Consider the following 17,772-nt stretch of genomic DNA (forward strand, 5'->3'; position numbering starts at 1 on the left):
CTATGGCACAGTTTTTTTTTGTTTTTTTTTTTAAGTGGCAGGTATTATATCCCTCCACCATTTTCCACTGTTCAAAAAAAGTAAATAAAAAATGAACAGCATCATGGAATTTGGGAACTCTGTTACTTATGGAACAACTGAAGGACCATCCATTTGTCCACTAGATTGCAAATTCCATGCAGGCAGAACTACGTGTGTCTTATTTTCCAGTATCTACTCCATGACACAAAACGTTCATGCAATAAATGTTTTCTGAATGAAAAGTGGAGAAATGTAATTCTGAACTCAATATATGTATATGTCATATGCATACTTGAACATACCTTCATTCCTTAAATATTATCAAATATGTTGATCTGTGGGGTTTTTTAAAATCTATATTCCAGACTCAAGGTACTAAGTATTCTTTTCTTTCAAGAACCACTGACACATAGAGGGAGGAAAAACTCAGTAAACTACGTAACTTTGTTTCTGAAAATGTGTTTCTTCCATCCTATAAACAACCAAATATACAAGGTTCCATTTAATAAATAAAGCATATTAAAATACATTTTAACCAAAGGAGAAAGGAGGAGCAGCAAAGAAAGGTATAAAATGTGAGGAGGAAGCAATAGGAAAAGAGGGGGTAGAAAGAAAGAATAAGGGAAAGACAAATGAGATTCTACATATTGTCGTTTTTAGAAACCTCTGAAATTCCAAAATGACTCAGAATTTACTTGCCAAAGAAGTTTAGACAAGTTATTCCTTAAACAAGTTACTCATAAAAGTGATGTCTAAGTACCTGGCATTTCTTAAGCTCCCTCTTCAGCTGGAGAAGTGTAATATGCTGTGGTCCTTCTTCCAGGTTTCCAGTTCCTTGGTTTTCTCGGAAAGAGGTAAGGACAGGCTTCCTGACCTCCCGGGTCATGTTAAGCCACTCCTGCAGTTTGTGTTGCTGATTTTGGTTTAGTCCGACAGCACCTTTTAAGTCCACCAGGAAGTTAAAGGCTTCTTCTATACAATTTTGGTAACCTAGACATTCTCCTTGTAGCTCAGCTACTTGCTCCTCAAGATAATGGATCCTATTTTTATCAGGAGTCCCCTCTCGATGGATCTGGCTAGTCTGCTGGCTTTGCAAAGCTTCTCGAAGCAACTTAATCTCAAATTCCATTTCGTCCATACGGTCTGACTCGGGGCTGAAGTTTACGGTAGGTTTGTTTCTTATGTTCCGTGCTCTGTTGGCATATTTGAGAGAATTTAAGGACTCATCAAAATCTGAGGAGGATGGGCTGACACATGTGATCATGACAGTCTTGGCACTGCCTCCCAGGGAATCTTTCAGAAGCCGGGTGATTTTAGCATCCCTGTATGGAATATGTGAACTCTTCCGGCGTGGGTCCCCAAGAGCACTTATAACATTTCCTAAAGCCAGCAACCCACTGTTGATTTGAATGGACTCTTTGAACCGTTCACCAGTATTCCCTGTTTTGGTTACTCTTTCTGATCCAGCCAAATCAACAAAGTGGAACTTTGAGACAATATGGCAATGGGAATACCATGATCCATCTTCAGCTGCCTCCATATTTTTCTTAACTTGGCGAATGCTGATTGTAAAAATTGCATGTGATCTACTGGAGTGCTCATTCATTTGGGTGGTACCTGTATGTCTAGCTGCATTCCCCATCTCCAGAAGACTCATCACTTCATCTGCATTCTCCACATGGCATTCCTTGGCTCCAAAAATCACTTAAAATAGCAATAGCAAGATTTTAACTAGTTTTCATCAAAATCCAGTATAGTTAAATTAACCACACAACAGTATCCATTTGCTAAATAGCCAGCCAACATAGCCCCTTTAAAAAAAATCAACAGCATTTCAAACAACAGTACCATAGACAACATCATTAAATAATTTTAGATAATCTTCCAAAGGACCTGTTTTAACAGAAAGAACTTATTTTGATGTTTAAATTCTAAAAGATGTAATTTTTTTTAAAAAAATCTATTTTCTTTGGACTTACACATCACACTCAATTCTTTAAAATGACTGACAAAAGAAAAACTCTTTATTCTAATATTTTGATTTATACAGTCTAATAGATTAATAAAAGATAATAGATTATATAATTCAAAAGAGTTAATCAGTAGTAGGTCAATTAAAAGAAATCAGTTTCTTTTCAGTTTCATTAATATTCAAGCCATCTTAGCTTTAAGGATTTTTGGTATTATGGAATCATAATCAATAATAAATGAAAAATCCAGTTTAAAAACAGGTATGCCCTACATAATAGAGTGCAAAATAAATGGATGAGACAGCAATTCAAAAAGAGCAAAAAAGTTTCTATCTTATGTGGCGGAATATGAACCAAAAATAATTGAAGCTTACTACCTGCATTCTGTGTTTATATCCAAAAATACTTCAAAAAGGAGTAGGTGAATTTGGGATTTGAGTCAGAGCAGTAAAGCTCCTGATTACATGCTCAGAATACATTGCTATGCTGTACTTCCTCTTTCCTCAGATCTTGTCGTGTGACTATTTCTTTGAAAAATAATCATTTTACTTACATTATTTCCATCATAACACTTTTTTAACAACCTAGTTCATTTAAAGTTCTAAAGTACCTGTACTAAAAACAGTCAGTGTTAAAAGATCAGGGTTTATAGAATATGGCAATTTTTTTAATGTTAGGCTATAACTTAGCACTATGGTTCTCAAACCTAGCTGCAAATCACCCAGTAGCTTATAAAAAAAGAAAGTACCAATGACCAGGCTCCATCCCAGACCAATTAAATCAGAACCACTGAGAAGCTTTTTAAAGAGCTTCCCAGGTGATGCTAATTGTGCAGCAGCCAGGGTGAACACTGCTTCACATAGAGGTACTACAGAAATATGTCAAACAAATCACTTTGATTATGAGTGGGACATTATACAAGACACATGACAATTTGTCTTAAGATAATTTGTTACATCCTTCCAAAATTTTTGCAGGATTTATATCAGCTATAGAATATTCTGATCATTATCTGGAGTGGTAGTGTATACTTCTATATTGTTTGATGTTTTATGATAAACATGTAGGAGTTTTTGTAACTTTTTGATAAAAGATAAAAACATTCAATAATTACATTCCATAAGATACAGAAGCCCAAAACATCAGTCTGAATTCTATCCAGAAAAGATGAACTATATTGAATTATGTAACAATACTATAAACTACCATGTATACTTTCTTCCTAAAAAATAAAACAAAAAACAATTTCTTCAAACATCCAGGAATGCCAAGGCTGCTAGGACATTGCCATGGAGGCAAGATTTACTGCCCCCTGCAGGCTTCCATTTGAATGACAAGGGACATCTTACTTTCCTAACTGCTAGAAATGCCCCCTACGGAGTCACTCCTCTGGCAGGATTCTTTACCTCTAGGAAGGTTCTACTAAATGTGTTTTCTAGGAGAAGAAGACATCCAAGAACAGTCCAAGAACAATGTTAATAATAATAGGGAAAACCTGAAAACAGCCTAAATGTCCAATAATGGACTAATAGTTAAATAAATTATTATAATACATTCATGAGACAAATTACCACGACCACAAAGTCATAAATATGAAAAATATTTAAATAACCTGTGAAAATGCTCATAATATAAATGTTAAGTGAAAAAATGAAGTGTAAAACTATATGTGGGTTGCATATATATTTTAAAAAAATAATTACATGTGTACAGAAAAAGAAATCTGGAAGGAAACACACCAAAAAGAGAAGTTGCTACTTCTAGAATCCAGGATTAAAGACGATCTTTAATTTTCTTCCCTATACTTTTCTGTTTTCAAATGTTCTATAAAGAAAATATTACCTTTCAAGCAGAAAGGTATTATTCTTTAAAATACTTGCATTTTGACCCTCCCATACTACTCCCATTTCCAAACAGATGGATATTAGTTAATGAGATTAACAGGTTGCTTACACAGAACATCAGAGAAGTCAACGTGTTTGTTGAGAAGCACAACAAACAGGTAAATAAATGTCAATATGGATAAGAAAACCATTAACTCTCTAAAAGAGAGAGAGAAGAAGAAATAGGAGTGCTGGGATAAAAATCAAAGACGAAGAAAGGAAAGTTCTGGGTTGCGCTGGATGAACACCTAAGAGAAAAAGCCATCCCCATGCCGATAGCTCTGGGAGAAAAAAACCATACTAAAGCAAACTTAGCCTGCATCACAGTCTCACTTAAGGTCAGTCCAAAGGGGAGCAATTACAGGAAACAAACATCTTGAATTACAAATTAGTAACTTTACCTTGTCTAAATTTCTACTTTTTCACCTGAGTGATTTCACTGAAAATCAATAAGCTGTTCGATTTTAAAGTAAAAACAAATTCATTTTGCTTGTATGTCTTTTTTTCAAGATTCTCTGTACTACGTCCAGAAACTGAATTCAATTATATCTATTTGCTAATGGAGGCTATCAATAAAGTAAGCTACTTTACCTGTGTTTCCTTTTTCATCTTCTCGAATATGAAGATCCTTCATGGATGTCTCCAATTCTAAAAGATCTCTTAGATCTTCCTTGTATACTTCTATATAAGACACTTTAATACTAAAGTCAATGCTAGGATTTTCAGAGATGTTTTGAAATATTTCTTGAATGGCTCGAGGAATGATACCCTTTTGACCCTCCACAACTGAAGCTGAAAATTTAGAAAAGAAAACAGATATAGAACTTTAAATATAAGAAAAACTATAACTCAAAATTAACAGTTAATAAATTTATTTTCTTACATTTCTCTATATTACAAATTTTTAAAAAACCACAACTATAAAATTCATAGGGAAAAGTTTTCACTTGCATCCCTTACTCAGAATTCATCCAAGCATTCATTCAACAAATATTTATTTGGTACCTACCATGTGCCAGGCACTATTCTAGAACCCTGGGAACCATCAGTGAACAAGACAGGGAAAAAAAATCCCAGCCCTTGTGGGATTCTACTGAGGAGAGAAAGACAACAGCAAGAAAGAATAACTGATAATTGAATCACATGGTATATTAAAAGGAGATAAGTGTGCCTAGAGAAAAAAGTAGAGCAAGGTTAGGGGAACTGGAAATGTGACTATATATTGGGTGGGAGGTGCTTGCAACTTTAAATAAGAAGGTCCTGGTGGGCACCATTGAGAAACTGACATTTGAGCAAAGACTTTAAAGAGGTGGCAGAGGGTCCATGTGGGTTTCTGAGGAAAGAGTGTCCCAGGCAGAGGGAACAGCCAGTGTGAAGGCACTAAACTGGTATAATCCATAAACAAGGAGGCCAGCGTGGCAGGAGATGAGGTTGTGAGGTGACAGAAGGGAGATCATGTGGGCACTTGTAGACCACTGTACACTTTGGATTTTATTGAGTGAGATGACAGCCATTGGAGTAGAGTAATAACTCACTCTTACCTAGGATTTTAAAAGACCTCTCTGGCTGTTTTGTTCTGCAGGAGTGGAAATGGGCAGCCCACTTAGGAGGACACTGCAGTAACCCGGGAGTCAAGGGGGTGAGGGGATAGATGGGATGGTGGTTCATATCAGGATGGTAGCTGGATTCTGGATTTATGTTCAAGGGAAAGCCATTAAGATTTCCTGACAGACCATTAAGACTTCCAGGATATGGAACGTGAGAGAAAGCAATGAGTCAAGGATGACTCCAAGGTTTTGTCTTGGGCCATTAGAGCTGCCATCAACTGATCTGGGGAAGAGTGGGTGCTGAATTGGCTTGAGAGGAAAATAGCAGTTCAGCGTTTGACCAATTAAGCTTGAGATGTCTATTAGGTTTCACCTGGGAAGGTTGAATAGACAGTGGATCTATGAGTCCAGAGTTCAAGACAGTAGTCTGAACTGGAAGTAAAAAATTGAAAGTCAGCTACATATAGATGGTATTTGATGTCATGAGGCTGGATAAGATCAAAAAATGAAAAAGGAGAGAAGAGCACCAAATAGTGAGCCCTGAGGCACTTCATTTATTGGTTTATTTATAAGGAACCAGCAAGAAAGCCTGAGGAGCAAACAGTTAAGTAGAAGGAAAACTAAGAATGTGGTAGCCTGAAAACCAAGTGGAGAATGTGTACCAAATCTGTTGATAGGTCCAGTAAGAAGAGAAATAAAAACTGACCATTGGATTTAGCAAAGGGAAGGTCATTTATGATTATCTTGACAAATGCAGTTTCAGTGGCAGTGGAGATGAAAGGTGAATGGAGTGGACTGAAGAAAGAATGGGGAAGGAAAACTGGTCACAGTGAGTCACAGAGGACAGCTTCAAGGTTCTGCTGCAAAGGGAAGAGAAATGGGACAGTAGATGCAGGGAAGGTGGTTTAAAAACAAAGGGCTATTAATAGTTTCAAGATATGGTAAGAGCTAATATATCCAGCATTCTCTCAACTATTAATACTGAGACTAAAATACTATTAAAAAGCACATCATTGGGCTGGCCTGTTAGCTCAGTTGGTTAGAGAGTGGTGTTATAACAATAAGATCAAGGGTTTGGATCCCTGTACCAGTCAGCCACCAAAAAAATCCAAACCGAAAAACAAAAAAGTACGTTATTGTACTTGATGATAAATTTTGCACACAATGATCTAATCACTTTATAATTATTCAGTGTTTAAAATACAACATGGGCAAAGCTTTAAAATTTGATAACACTGAGTCTTCTCAAGGATATGAGCAAACTGGTCCTCTAATATACCATGAGAAGATAAACTGGTCCAGCCTTTTTGGAGAATAATTAGTATCAAAAATTTAAATGTGATCACTCTTTAACTCAGATAAAGTCCTAAAGAAATACATGTAAACATACCTAAAGATGTCATCTAAATATCAGTAAAGTTTGCTTGCAATTGTGAAAAATTCCGAAGAACCTAATAAATCCATTTCTAGGAGAATGGCTAGTTAACAATGGTATACCATGCAACTACTGTTAAACAGATGTCCAAGATCTATGAGGTTAAAAAAAAATAACTGCAGAGCAAATCTTATCCGGGTAAAAGAAAATATGCATACCTATACAAAGAATACTTTTGAAAAAATACACAAAAAAACTTAATGGTAGTTGCCTCTGGGGAGTTAGAATAGTGAGAGAAAAGAAAGGAAAACTTTACATTTTATCTTAGAGCTCTAAATATTTGAATTTTTACTATTAGAAATAATTTTAAATATACAGTTTTTAAAAAGTTTAAATATAGTTTAAAATCAACTAAATAAATATACTGTAAAGAACTGGAATGGGCTGGCCGATTAGCTCAGCTGGTCGGAGTGCAGCATTATAACACCAAGGTCAAGGGTTCGGATTCCCATACCAGCCAGACACCAAAAAAAAAAAAAAGAATTGGAAGAAACATAAAACAAAGAAGCTTACAACCAAATGACAAGACAACCCAATAAACTAAATGATATTTATGTAAGTTTAAGACAAAAAGATTTAGTAAGAAAATGTATTGACACACGCATGCATGCATGCATGCGCACATATACACACACGAAGAAAATATGTTACTGAAAGTCCCTTGAATACAAGAGGCATAAGTGGCACCAGTGAAGTTCAAAGCAGGTAGGTATAGTAGAAATGTTCACTTTAATATGAAAGATAAAACTATATGGGGTGGCATTTTATTTCTTGAATAGGTCATGCTGTCTTATAAATACTTTACCTTTCCCAATTCACCAATTCACTGTTCATTAAATACTAGATCCAAGGAGGTGGACCTTGGCTCATAAAAAATCCTTCTACACAAGGGCTGCCCCTGCCCAAAGCCACCCCATCCCGGGGTATTCACTAGAGTCCCCACTACTAGTGGGAGCCACTGTAAATAAAAATGTTGGAGCTTTAAGACAACATGTAATTTTTGAAGAAGAAAATGCTATTTTAAAAAAAATCAGGGGGCCGGCCCGTGGCTCACTCGGGAGAGTGCGGTGCTGATAACACCAAGGCCCCGGGTTCGGATCCCATATACGGATGGCCGGTTCGCTCACTGGCTGAGCGTGGTGCTGACAACACCAAGTCAAGGGTTAAGATCCCCTTACCGGTCATCTTTTAAAAAAAAAAAAAAAAAAATCAGGAGCACCGGGGCTGGCGGGTTAGCTCCGTTGGTTAGAGCACAGTGTCTGTAACACCAAGGTCAAGGGTTTGGATCCCTTACCCACCAGCTGCCCAAAACAAAAACATAACAAAAGAAAAGCAGGAACATCAAGGTCAAGGGTTCAGATCCCCATACTGGCCAGTTGAAAAGAAAAAAAGCAAGAAACTGACAACTGACCCCAGGTAAGACCAATTTATTTCACAGTCCTTTGTACTAAATTGTCTTTCTCTTTAGATCATTTATTATGGGTCGGGTGGAATCCTAATCACTGGACCATAATTCATTAATGTTATCAAGAATTCTTTTTTAAAAAACGTCCTTGTATCACATTTTTTCACACTTAGCCAAGAGCATCTGTTCTGAGATTTCTGGGTGGGGTGGAAACGTGCGGGGAGTTTGAGGGTAGAAAGGGGTAACAAAGGGCAAGGCAGCCAGCAGAGTCTGATGGACACAGAGGATGTGTGCAGAAGTACAGAAAGGTCAGTTCTGCCCAGGCCTAGACCTCAGTCCAGGAATGAGGAAGGGAACATCTTGACACCAGTTTTCCTCCATCACTACCTGAGCCTACAGCTTCCACAACCCAGAATAGACCAGTACAATAACATTATGAGTGAACATTTATTTATGCCCCACCTTGTTTCAAAAAGGAGTTAAAGCAGCTTTACAAAAATGCATATGAAGGACTCAAGCAGATACTTCTACACCAATGTTCAGCGCAGCATTATTCACATGAGCCAAAAGGGGGAAACAAATCAAGTGTCCACCAACAGAGGAGTGGATAAATAAACTATGGCATACATAGTACAATGGAGTATTACACACTCATAAAAAGGAATGAAGTTCTGATACATGCTAAGTGAGAGAAGCTAGACAGTACTGTATGATTCCACTTCTATGAAATATCTAGAACAGGAAAATTCATAGAGACAGGAAGTAAATTAGAGGTTACCATAGGATGTGGGAGAGTGAGTGTGAAGGAGAGTTACTGCTTAACGAGCATACAGCTTCTGTTTGGGGTGATGAAAAAATTTAGAAATAGTGATGACTTCATTAACACAATGAATTTGACACTGCAAAACTGTAAACTTAAAAGTAGTTCAATGGTAAATGTTATGTTATGTATATTTTTATATATTTTACTACAATTTTAAAAATAGTAAAAAAGTGTAAAAAATAAAATTTAAAATAAGTGGAGAGACAAATTGAGACTGAAGGTTAAATAAGTGTCTGTAGGCCCCACAATTTTTAGCATGGTTCCATGTAAAATATATTCCAAGCAACAAATAGTTGGCTTACAGATGAACCTTAAAAACAACTTGCTTCCAAGTTGAAGATTATCAAAATTTAGATTCCTAGCAACAATCACCCTGAAAATCTGAACTTCTATTAACTTGGATGGCTGCCTTTCACCTAACTTAAGATGCAAGACTGCCATTGTGTGGCAAGTAAAGGAAGCTATAGGTTTTTTTCCAGTACAAGACAAACTGAAGATTCCTTTTTAAGAACTTCTAGGAACTAGCCAATATCTAAACCCTTTCAAACTCTATCTAGTACAGATAAGTACTCTAGATTAGCCAGAATATTCTATTGACCAGAAATAGCTCATTTATTCCTCACTTCAACAGATAACAAAGCACAGTAGTAATTCAAAAGACTTATCAAAAAGCTGAATTTCAAACAATATTTCTAAGAAAGCTTCAATATGTATTTTGGTAAACTAAATATCATATTTGCAATGTTAGTCTTATATTCCTGAAACAGACCATTTCAGAGAGAAAACATGTAAAATTTCATACCTCAACAGCCATCTTTTAACTGACGCTATCTAAAGGGTGCACAAAAGTTTTTTAGAAAAGGTTATACCTTGTAAAAGTTGATAAATCCAAGGTTCTAAAAAGCAGGAAAATGAATATTAGTTTAAATAAGCATCATATTCAAAAATAAGAGATTTTTATTTTGTCATAGTGCCTACCATGGTACCCTGGACAGTGCAGATGTTCAATAAATATTTATTGGAGGAAAAAACAAACATTATTTGCATGGTCAATGATCAAACAGCAGATGTCTAAACCAGAATTGGTGCCCTACAGAGACAATGTAAAAAATCAAAAACGTTCACCAATTTCACAAATACATAGAGAAATAAATGCAACTTTAAACAACTAAGTACAATTTTTCACCTATCAAGTAGTAAAAAAAAAATTAAATTTATAGTATCAGTAAGTGGGGCAAGGATATCAGCAAATGACTTTCATACATTGGTGGTAGTAATATAAACTGATACAGCATTTTTGCAGGATAAATTGTCAGGGTAATCAATCCACATTTTAAATGTACATACTCTGACTCAACAAATACATCTCTAGGAATCTACTCTACAGAAATACAAACATGTATATGCAAAGTTAAATATACAAAGATATACGTTGCAACTTTTTATAATGGTAAAAATCTCAGAAACAATCTAAATGTCCATTAATACTGAAATGGATTCAAAAAATAAATTTAAAAAATAAAATACTGAAATGGATGAACTATGACCCATTCACACTATGGAATATTATACAGCCAAAAAATGAGGTGAAAGTGTATGAGCCAAATGGAAAAAAGTGAAATGATATTTTATATTATTAAATGTAAAAAGAAAGTTACAGAACCACAGGTATATCTCATTAGACAAACAAACGAAACAAAAAAACTACATGTGTGATTAATACGGGTAGTATGCATCACATTTATTTCTCGAAGATGAGAGGAGCTTTTACTTTTTAAATTTCTACGTATCACTTGCAATTCTTTTTATAACGAATTATTAAGTTAAAAAAAGTAGGAAAAAACATAAAAAATTATTCTTAATGGTGGTCTATTTCTCCTAACATAAGAGAATTTTAGAGCAGTTAAAATATTTTTGGACAACTGATAATTTTAATAACTTTTCCCTTACAGAATTAAAATTGTACTCATGGCCTCTTAACAAAAAAACAGTATAGCTACAATTAAGTCACCAAGCTCTGAGCATTTTATAACTCCTATTGGTATAAAGCACATACTGGGTCATTAAGATCATAAAACATTTGCCAATAAAAAAAAAAAAGCTACAATCCTCAAGAAAAAAGCACATACTAGAAAAACTAAATTCATTGTGAGACCCTAAAATAATCTAGTATCTGTAATCTCCAAATCCTGTAGAACAGTGATTTTAAAAAATTGGGGGTGGGAGAGTAATTGGGCACTTAAGACCCCTCTTTTTAATCTTTGGAATGAAGACTTCCTCAAACAACAAAGCCACTCTCCAAACCTTCCCCCATCCATGCATGTAATAAGAGAAGTTACCTGAAAGTCATATAGTCTACATTTGAGAAGTATGAAAACAGAAAAAATATGGAGAGGTGCTATACATATAGAGAATACTAACTAAAATTTTAGGCAATGATTTATATGTGCAACATTCAAAAGTCTGCTTTTAAGGGCTGGCCCGTGGCTCACTCGGGAGAGTGCGGTGCTGATAACACCAAGGCCATGGGTTCGGATCCCTATATAGAGATGGCCGGTTAGCTCACTGGGAGAGCGTGGTGCTGACAACACCAAGTCAAGGGTTGAGATCCCGTTACCGGTCATCTTTAAAAAAAAAAGTCTGCTTTTAGTAGAAAAATAACACAGTAAGCAATCTCAACATAGGACTTGGTTTTCAATCCCCACACCATCAATAGCCACCTAAATAAATAATCGCTTCATCTCTCCATGGGTGAAGGTCCTCATTTATCAATGAAGAGAAATGATTTCTAAGGTTTCCTCCAGCTGTACAGGAAAATTCTATAATTCTACCTTTTCCACACAAGCAGGATAAATTATATCCTAAAATACTCAGTATTTAAAATAGAAATGTGGCTAGAAAATAAAAGGAAAAACACTTTAAACTACACAATAAATTTCTCCTACTGTCCCTAAGGTCCTGGCTGCAGGACTCTTAATATTTAAAACTGGCTTGCTAAGGGATATAAAATCTGATCATGTTAAATCATTTTAAATTCTCCTCAAAATAACAAGAGCTGAACACTAAACATTGTCTTAAACTCCCCCCCTCAAAGAAATATAACCATAAATTAGATGATTTAATGAAACTTTAGTGTTTAAAAACAAATCTTTCAAAGATAATGATCTTATTAAATTTGATTATCCTATTCATTCTTTCATTAATCAACCAATATGCTAAGCACCTACTGTGTGTCAGGTATTGTCATATTTTAGCTTCTTTCTAGTGTCTCAAATAAAAGTCAAAAAGTATAAGAATCTTACCAACATGGCCTCCTCCAATGGTGTATGTCTTCCCAGATCCAGTTTGTCCATAGGCAAAAACAGTTGCATTATATCCCTCAATGAGTGACAACATGAGGGGCTTTACACATGTATTATAAACTTCATCTTGAGTGGAATTTTTGCCAAAAACAAAATCAAAAGTAAAGACTCTGTCTTTCCCAATGATAATCTGCGTAGTGTTTGGAATTACTCTCACACAAACTTGATGATTATGAAGAACTTCTTTGCAAAGCAGAGGTCTAATTCTAACAGCAACTTTTATTGGTATTTCTTCCATGGTAGATTAGATTTTACTAAACAGATTTTCTACTTAATGTTCAGTATCTAGTGTGAGAAACATCCATTTTACGTAAGATCTGGACTCCTGTGTATCAAAATAAAAAAACAAATTTTAATTATTCACTCCTCTTATCCTAATAAACTTAACCACCTTTTAAAGCAAAGTCAACTACAGCAGGTTTTGCTCCAATATAAAATAGTTACAAAGAGTAAATCTGTTTGGTAAAGCACATCATTAATTTTTAGATGAAATAATTTGATGTCTGGATTTGTTTCAAAATAATCTAGGTGGAGGGGACTACAAGTTGGTAAATGATGAAGATAAGTAATAAATACATGGGATTCCATTGTGTCTCTATTTCTATACTGGCAATGTTTCCCAGTTCACTATTCTAAATATTGAATAATAAGGGAGTTAGAAAACTAAGGCAAGAAGGGCTGGCCAGTTAGCTCACTTGGGAGAGTGTGGTGCTGATAACATGAAGGTCAAGGGTTCTGATCCCCTTACCAGCCACCCAACAAAAAAAAGAAAAAAAAAAAAAAGAAATCAAGGCAAGAAAATAATTAAGAAACTGTACACATGTGTTAAAAGTAAACATCTATACTATATTTTATAACTATGTATTGGAAAATAGCATTTCTTCTTTGCCACAAATATTAGAAATAAATTTGTGAAAATAGTTTTAAGGACTTCTATAAATCAATATTAATTTAAAACTAAAATTTTTATTCAAAACAATCAAAAACTGCTTTTTCCATTCCTAAATATTATGTTATACTTGTTCCTGAAGATCTCTGATAGAATACATTAAAAATTAAATTGGTAACTACAATTACAATAAACACCTGAAAAATAAATTACGAAAACACTTCCATTTAAAATAACATCAAAAAGAATAAAATACTTAGAATAAACTTAACAAAAGATGAATAAAACTTATACTCTGAAAACCATAAAATATTGTGAAAAGAAAGTAAGAGATGATCTAAATAAATGCAAAACATCTCATGTTCATGGACTGGAAGACTTAATACTGTTAAGATGTCAATATTCCTCAAATTGAGCTACAGAGTCAATGCAACTACTATCAAAATCCCAGCTGACCTATTTGTGAAAATTGATAACCAGATCTTAAAATTCATATAGAAAACCAAGGGACACAGAATAGCCAAAACAAAATTGAAAAAGAACAAAATAGGAAAACTCAAACTTCCCTAATTTTAAAACCAAGCAACAGTAATCAAGACAGTGTGGCACTGGCATGAGGATAGACAGTAGAATAGAACTGAGAATCCAGAAATAAACCCTCAGTTTATAATTGCTTTCAATAAGCGTGCCAAGACAATTCAATCAGGAAGGAATATAGTCTTTTCCACAAATGGTACTGGGACAATGGATACCCATATGTAAAGAATGAAGTTGGACACCCACCTCACATCATATACAAAAGTTAACCAAAAATGAATGACAGACCTAAATGTAAGAGCTGAAACTACGAAACTCCTAAAAGAAAACACAAGAGTAACCTTAAATTTGGAAGTGATTTCTTAGATATAACACCAAAAGCAAAAGCAATAAAAGAAAAAATAGATAAGCTGTACTCTACCAAACTTTAAAACTTTGTGCCTTAAAGGAAACCATCAAGAAAGTGAAAAGACAACTCACTGAATAGGAGTAAATATTTGTAAGTCATGTATCTAATAAAGGACTTGTATCTACAATATATAAAGAACTAATAAAACTCAATAATTTTAAAAAATGTTTTTAATCGGCAAAGGATTAAAAAGGCAGTTCTTCAAATAAGATATATAAATGGTCAATAAGCACATGAAAAGATGTTCAACATCACTACCTATCAGGGAAAAGCAATCAAAAACCACAATGAAATACCACTCCACACCCACTAGCATGGCTATAATCAAAAAGACAGATCATAATAAGTGTTGATGAGGATGCAGAGAAATTGGAACTCTCATACCCACCTGGTGGGAATATAAAATAGTACAGCTGATTCGGAAAACAGATTGGCAGTTCCTCAAAAATGAAACACACAGTTATCATTTGACCCAACAACTCCATTCCCAAGAGAAATGAAAACATATGATTGCATAAAAACTTGTACACGAATATTCATTCTTGGTAGGACAAGTTAACACCATATAAAAGTCAAAAAAAAGTAACCAACAAGTAATCTATGATAAGGTTTAAGTGCAGATAAAAAATAATCAGTTTGGGGTGAGATTAGGCTCTTTGGAGACGCAGTGTCTTGAACACTATCATTAAGTAACCTAGCAGACTACTAAGATGAAATAACATTTTAAGCACTACTTGCAATGGAAATGTTAATGACATATTTAACATTCACTAGACTTTAAAAAAAACTCTGCAGCAATACTTTGCATTTATAATTCTTTTAGCAGATAGCCCAAAGAGGATCACAACAACAAAAAATATTTACATCACTCTACCAAGAGCCTACTGAGAGTTAAAAAAAAAACCAGGTCCCTTGGGCTGTAAAATCCCAAAACATAATCAACAAACTATCTTAAATGGCCAAAACAAAGAGATACACCTAACCTTGGCAGTTTTAATCACTGTAATGAAATTCTGCACTGAAAAAATACTCATATGTATGGTAAATCCTTTCTTAGATCTGAAAGGACTCTACAATCATTTGGTACTGGAAATTTTAACAAACTACAGAGATGCTGTCTGGCTTGATTCTTCCAAATGATTAAATTTAAAGTTATCATACAGATTAGTTTCTTTTCTTTCTTTCTTTCTTTTTTTTTTTTTTTGCCATCATGTTAAAGCAAAAGTCATGGTTTATGTTAAGCCAAACCTGCTTCCAACGAAATTGCTAATAAAAAATGCTAAAAGAATTGGGAGATTTCCACATTCTTGGTTTTTATAATGAGAATGTCTATAAACAATTTGGCTATTAAAGATCATTGAAACTCACCTATTCTAACCATTAAAAATTAACAGTAATGGTCCATAGACATACGGTTTGTAAAAAATCAATGTAAATAGTTTTTTTAAAAAATCCATAGCACTAATACCTCTTTATATTCTAATCAATTACAGTCATCAGAAACGTACGCATTATGTCATCAACGTTTTATAAAAAGGTGAAACCTGATTGGCTGGCAATATTTCGGCACACCCGAGGGTTTTTGAAATCTGAGCAAAGGCAAGACAAGTCTTTAATCCTTGATGCTGTGTCACTGGTCAGGAACGGGTGTCCCTGAATACCTTGCGATCCTGTGCCCTTGGTTTCCCAGAAAACAGGTCTGTCTAAAACATGCGGTTTGTCTTTTTTTTCATAGGAGAGTTCCCAGCAGATGTATATTGGATCGCACAAGCATTTTAGCAAAGGCCCCAGATTTGTAAAGAAGACGGGAGTAAAGAAGAGAAAATACAAAGATTTTAACAATTGGGGGCGGTCTTATTTAAAGGGTGTCCCAGTGAGACTCTGGGCACCTTCCTCCTCCATCGTCACCCGCCTCTGAGGGGAGGTGGGGCCTGCGGACGCGCTTGGACGCGCCAAAGTTCCAACGTCTACGATGGGAACGGGAGGCCTGCGACAAAGCGGAACCCTCGGTGACGGTGGCCTCCCCGTCCCTCTCCACAAACACCAGACAGACCGGGCCCTCCTCAGCGCGGCTTGCTCGGCCGGCGTTCGACCGTCCGACCCCCGGGTCTCCCCACCTCAGGGCACCCGGCTTCCGTCCGCAGGGGGCGCTCGCCCGGCTCCAGCGTCAACCCCACACCCCTTCCGGCGCCCTCCGCGGCCTCAACGGCGCCCCAGCCGCCTCCCCGGCCCCCCTCACCACACCGCCCGGCCCGCCGCTCACCGACCGGCTCGGGAAGACCCGGCTTCTGGCGGCGAGCGCGGGACTCCTCGGCTTCGTTCCGCTGCGCAGCCACCGCCGCCCGCGCCTTTTGTTGTCACGGGTTCTCCAGGCAACCGGCTGAGCCCACGTCCTGACGCGCCCCTCCCGGCGGCCTTGTCCTGGCTCCGCCCCCAGCTGGCCCCGCCCCGCCGCGGAGGCTTCGCCGCCGGGGGGGCGCTACAAACACAAGGCTGGTCTCCCAGCACTCGGCGTAAGCAGCTACCGACGGGCATCTAACGTGAGGAGGGTCATGATTCCACGTTGTGTTTCAGAATCGTGGCTACCACTTCCGTCCCACTGTGAATCTCGCAGTTCAGGGGCCGGTGGCTTAGGTCAGCTGGTCCGCGCGCAGCCTAATAGCGCCGAGTCTCGGGCGTGGGTCCCCGTACCCGCCCGCGCCTCCCCGCACCCCCGCCAGAAACGTTCACTACCGCGCTGTGGTCAGAGCGTTCACAGCGCTGTGCGACCATCATCGCTGTGTGTCCGGTACCAGAACATTGTAATCCCTCCGAAAGAAAATCCTCGAGCCAGCGAACAGGTACTGTCCTCGGTCCCCTCCCACCTTCCTGTCACCAGCCTGCTTCTGCTCCGTGGATTTAGCCATTCTGGGGATGTCACACTCATGGATCGTGGAGTCACCATCAGACCTTCTGTATCCGGCTTGTTGGGCTTAACAACGTTTTCAAGGTTCACTCAGGTTGCAGCATCTGTCAGCACGTGTTATTCCTTTTCATGGCGGAATAACACCCTATTGTATGGATATAGCACGTTCTGTCCGTCATCACTTGATGGCCAGCACTTGGACTGTGTCCACTCTTTGGCTGATATGAATAATGCTGCTTCATGGCATGTACAAGTATTTGTTTGAATACCTGCTTTCAGTCTTTTAGGTATACACCTAGCAGAGGAATTGCTTGGTCATATGGCAATTCTATGCTTAACTTCCCCCATTTAGTTTAAAATGCCTCAGAGCCTCCCGATTTTAGTAGCACAATCTAAGTTTCTTCAAAAAGCATTCCTTTATTCATGAAATTTTGGAGTGAAAACGAGGGGTTGGGGTTAGCTCAGTTGGTTAGAGAACGGTGTGATAAGACCGAGCTCAAATAAAAGGGAAAAAAAGCTGCTTAGTTAACTGAATCAGTCTGAGTCTTAAAAATTCAAAGATGTGAATTCATTATGTTGCATTTTT

At 36.9% G+C, this 17,772-nt stretch overlaps 2 protein-coding genes across 13 annotated transcripts in view; one reads left to right on the top strand and one right to left on the bottom strand.

Annotated features, from left to right (window-relative positions):
• KIF27 (kinesin family member 27) overlaps positions 1-16,778 on the bottom strand; it is an 87,957-nt gene extending 71,179 nt beyond the window's left edge. For 6 of the 9 annotated variants that reach the window (XM_063080249.1, XM_063080243.1, XM_063080244.1 and 3 more), the window contains exons 1-4: positions 16,545-16,778; positions 12,387-12,771; positions 4,466-4,666; positions 782-1,725 (exon numbers count right to left, since the gene is read on the bottom strand). In XM_063080249.1, coding sequence (XP_062936319.1) covers positions 782-1,725; positions 4,466-4,666; positions 12,387-12,684 — 1,443 coding nt within the window. In that variant the 5' untranslated portion in view covers positions 12,685-12,771; positions 16,545-16,778. Of the gene's footprint in view, positions 1-781; positions 1,726-4,465; positions 4,667-12,386; positions 12,772-16,544 lie in introns of those variants that run through there. The other 3 variants (XM_063080242.1, XM_063080245.1, XM_063080250.1) reach the window with 3 other exon arrangements.
• LOC134364357 (proline-rich protein 2-like) overlaps positions 1-17,772 on the top strand; it is a 109,567-nt gene that overhangs the window by 85,151 nt on the left and 6,644 nt on the right. For 2 of the 4 annotated variants that reach the window (XR_010021839.1, XR_010021840.1), the window contains exon 2: positions 16,017-17,121. Coding sequence is in view for 2 of the 4 variants with exons in the window: in XM_063080251.1 (XP_062936321.1) it covers positions 16,834-17,451 (618 nt within the window). In the remaining 2 variants the exon portion in view is untranslated. Of the gene's footprint in view, positions 1-16,016; positions 17,666-17,772 lie in introns of those variants that run through there. The other 2 variants (XM_063080251.1, XM_063080252.1) reach the window with 1 other exon arrangement.

Source organism: Cynocephalus volans, chromosome 16 (assembly GCF_027409185.1).
Source record: "Cynocephalus volans isolate mCynVol1 chromosome 16, mCynVol1.pri, whole genome shotgun sequence".
Classification (NCBI taxonomy): Eukaryota; Metazoa; Chordata; class Mammalia; order Dermoptera; family Cynocephalidae; genus Cynocephalus; species Cynocephalus volans.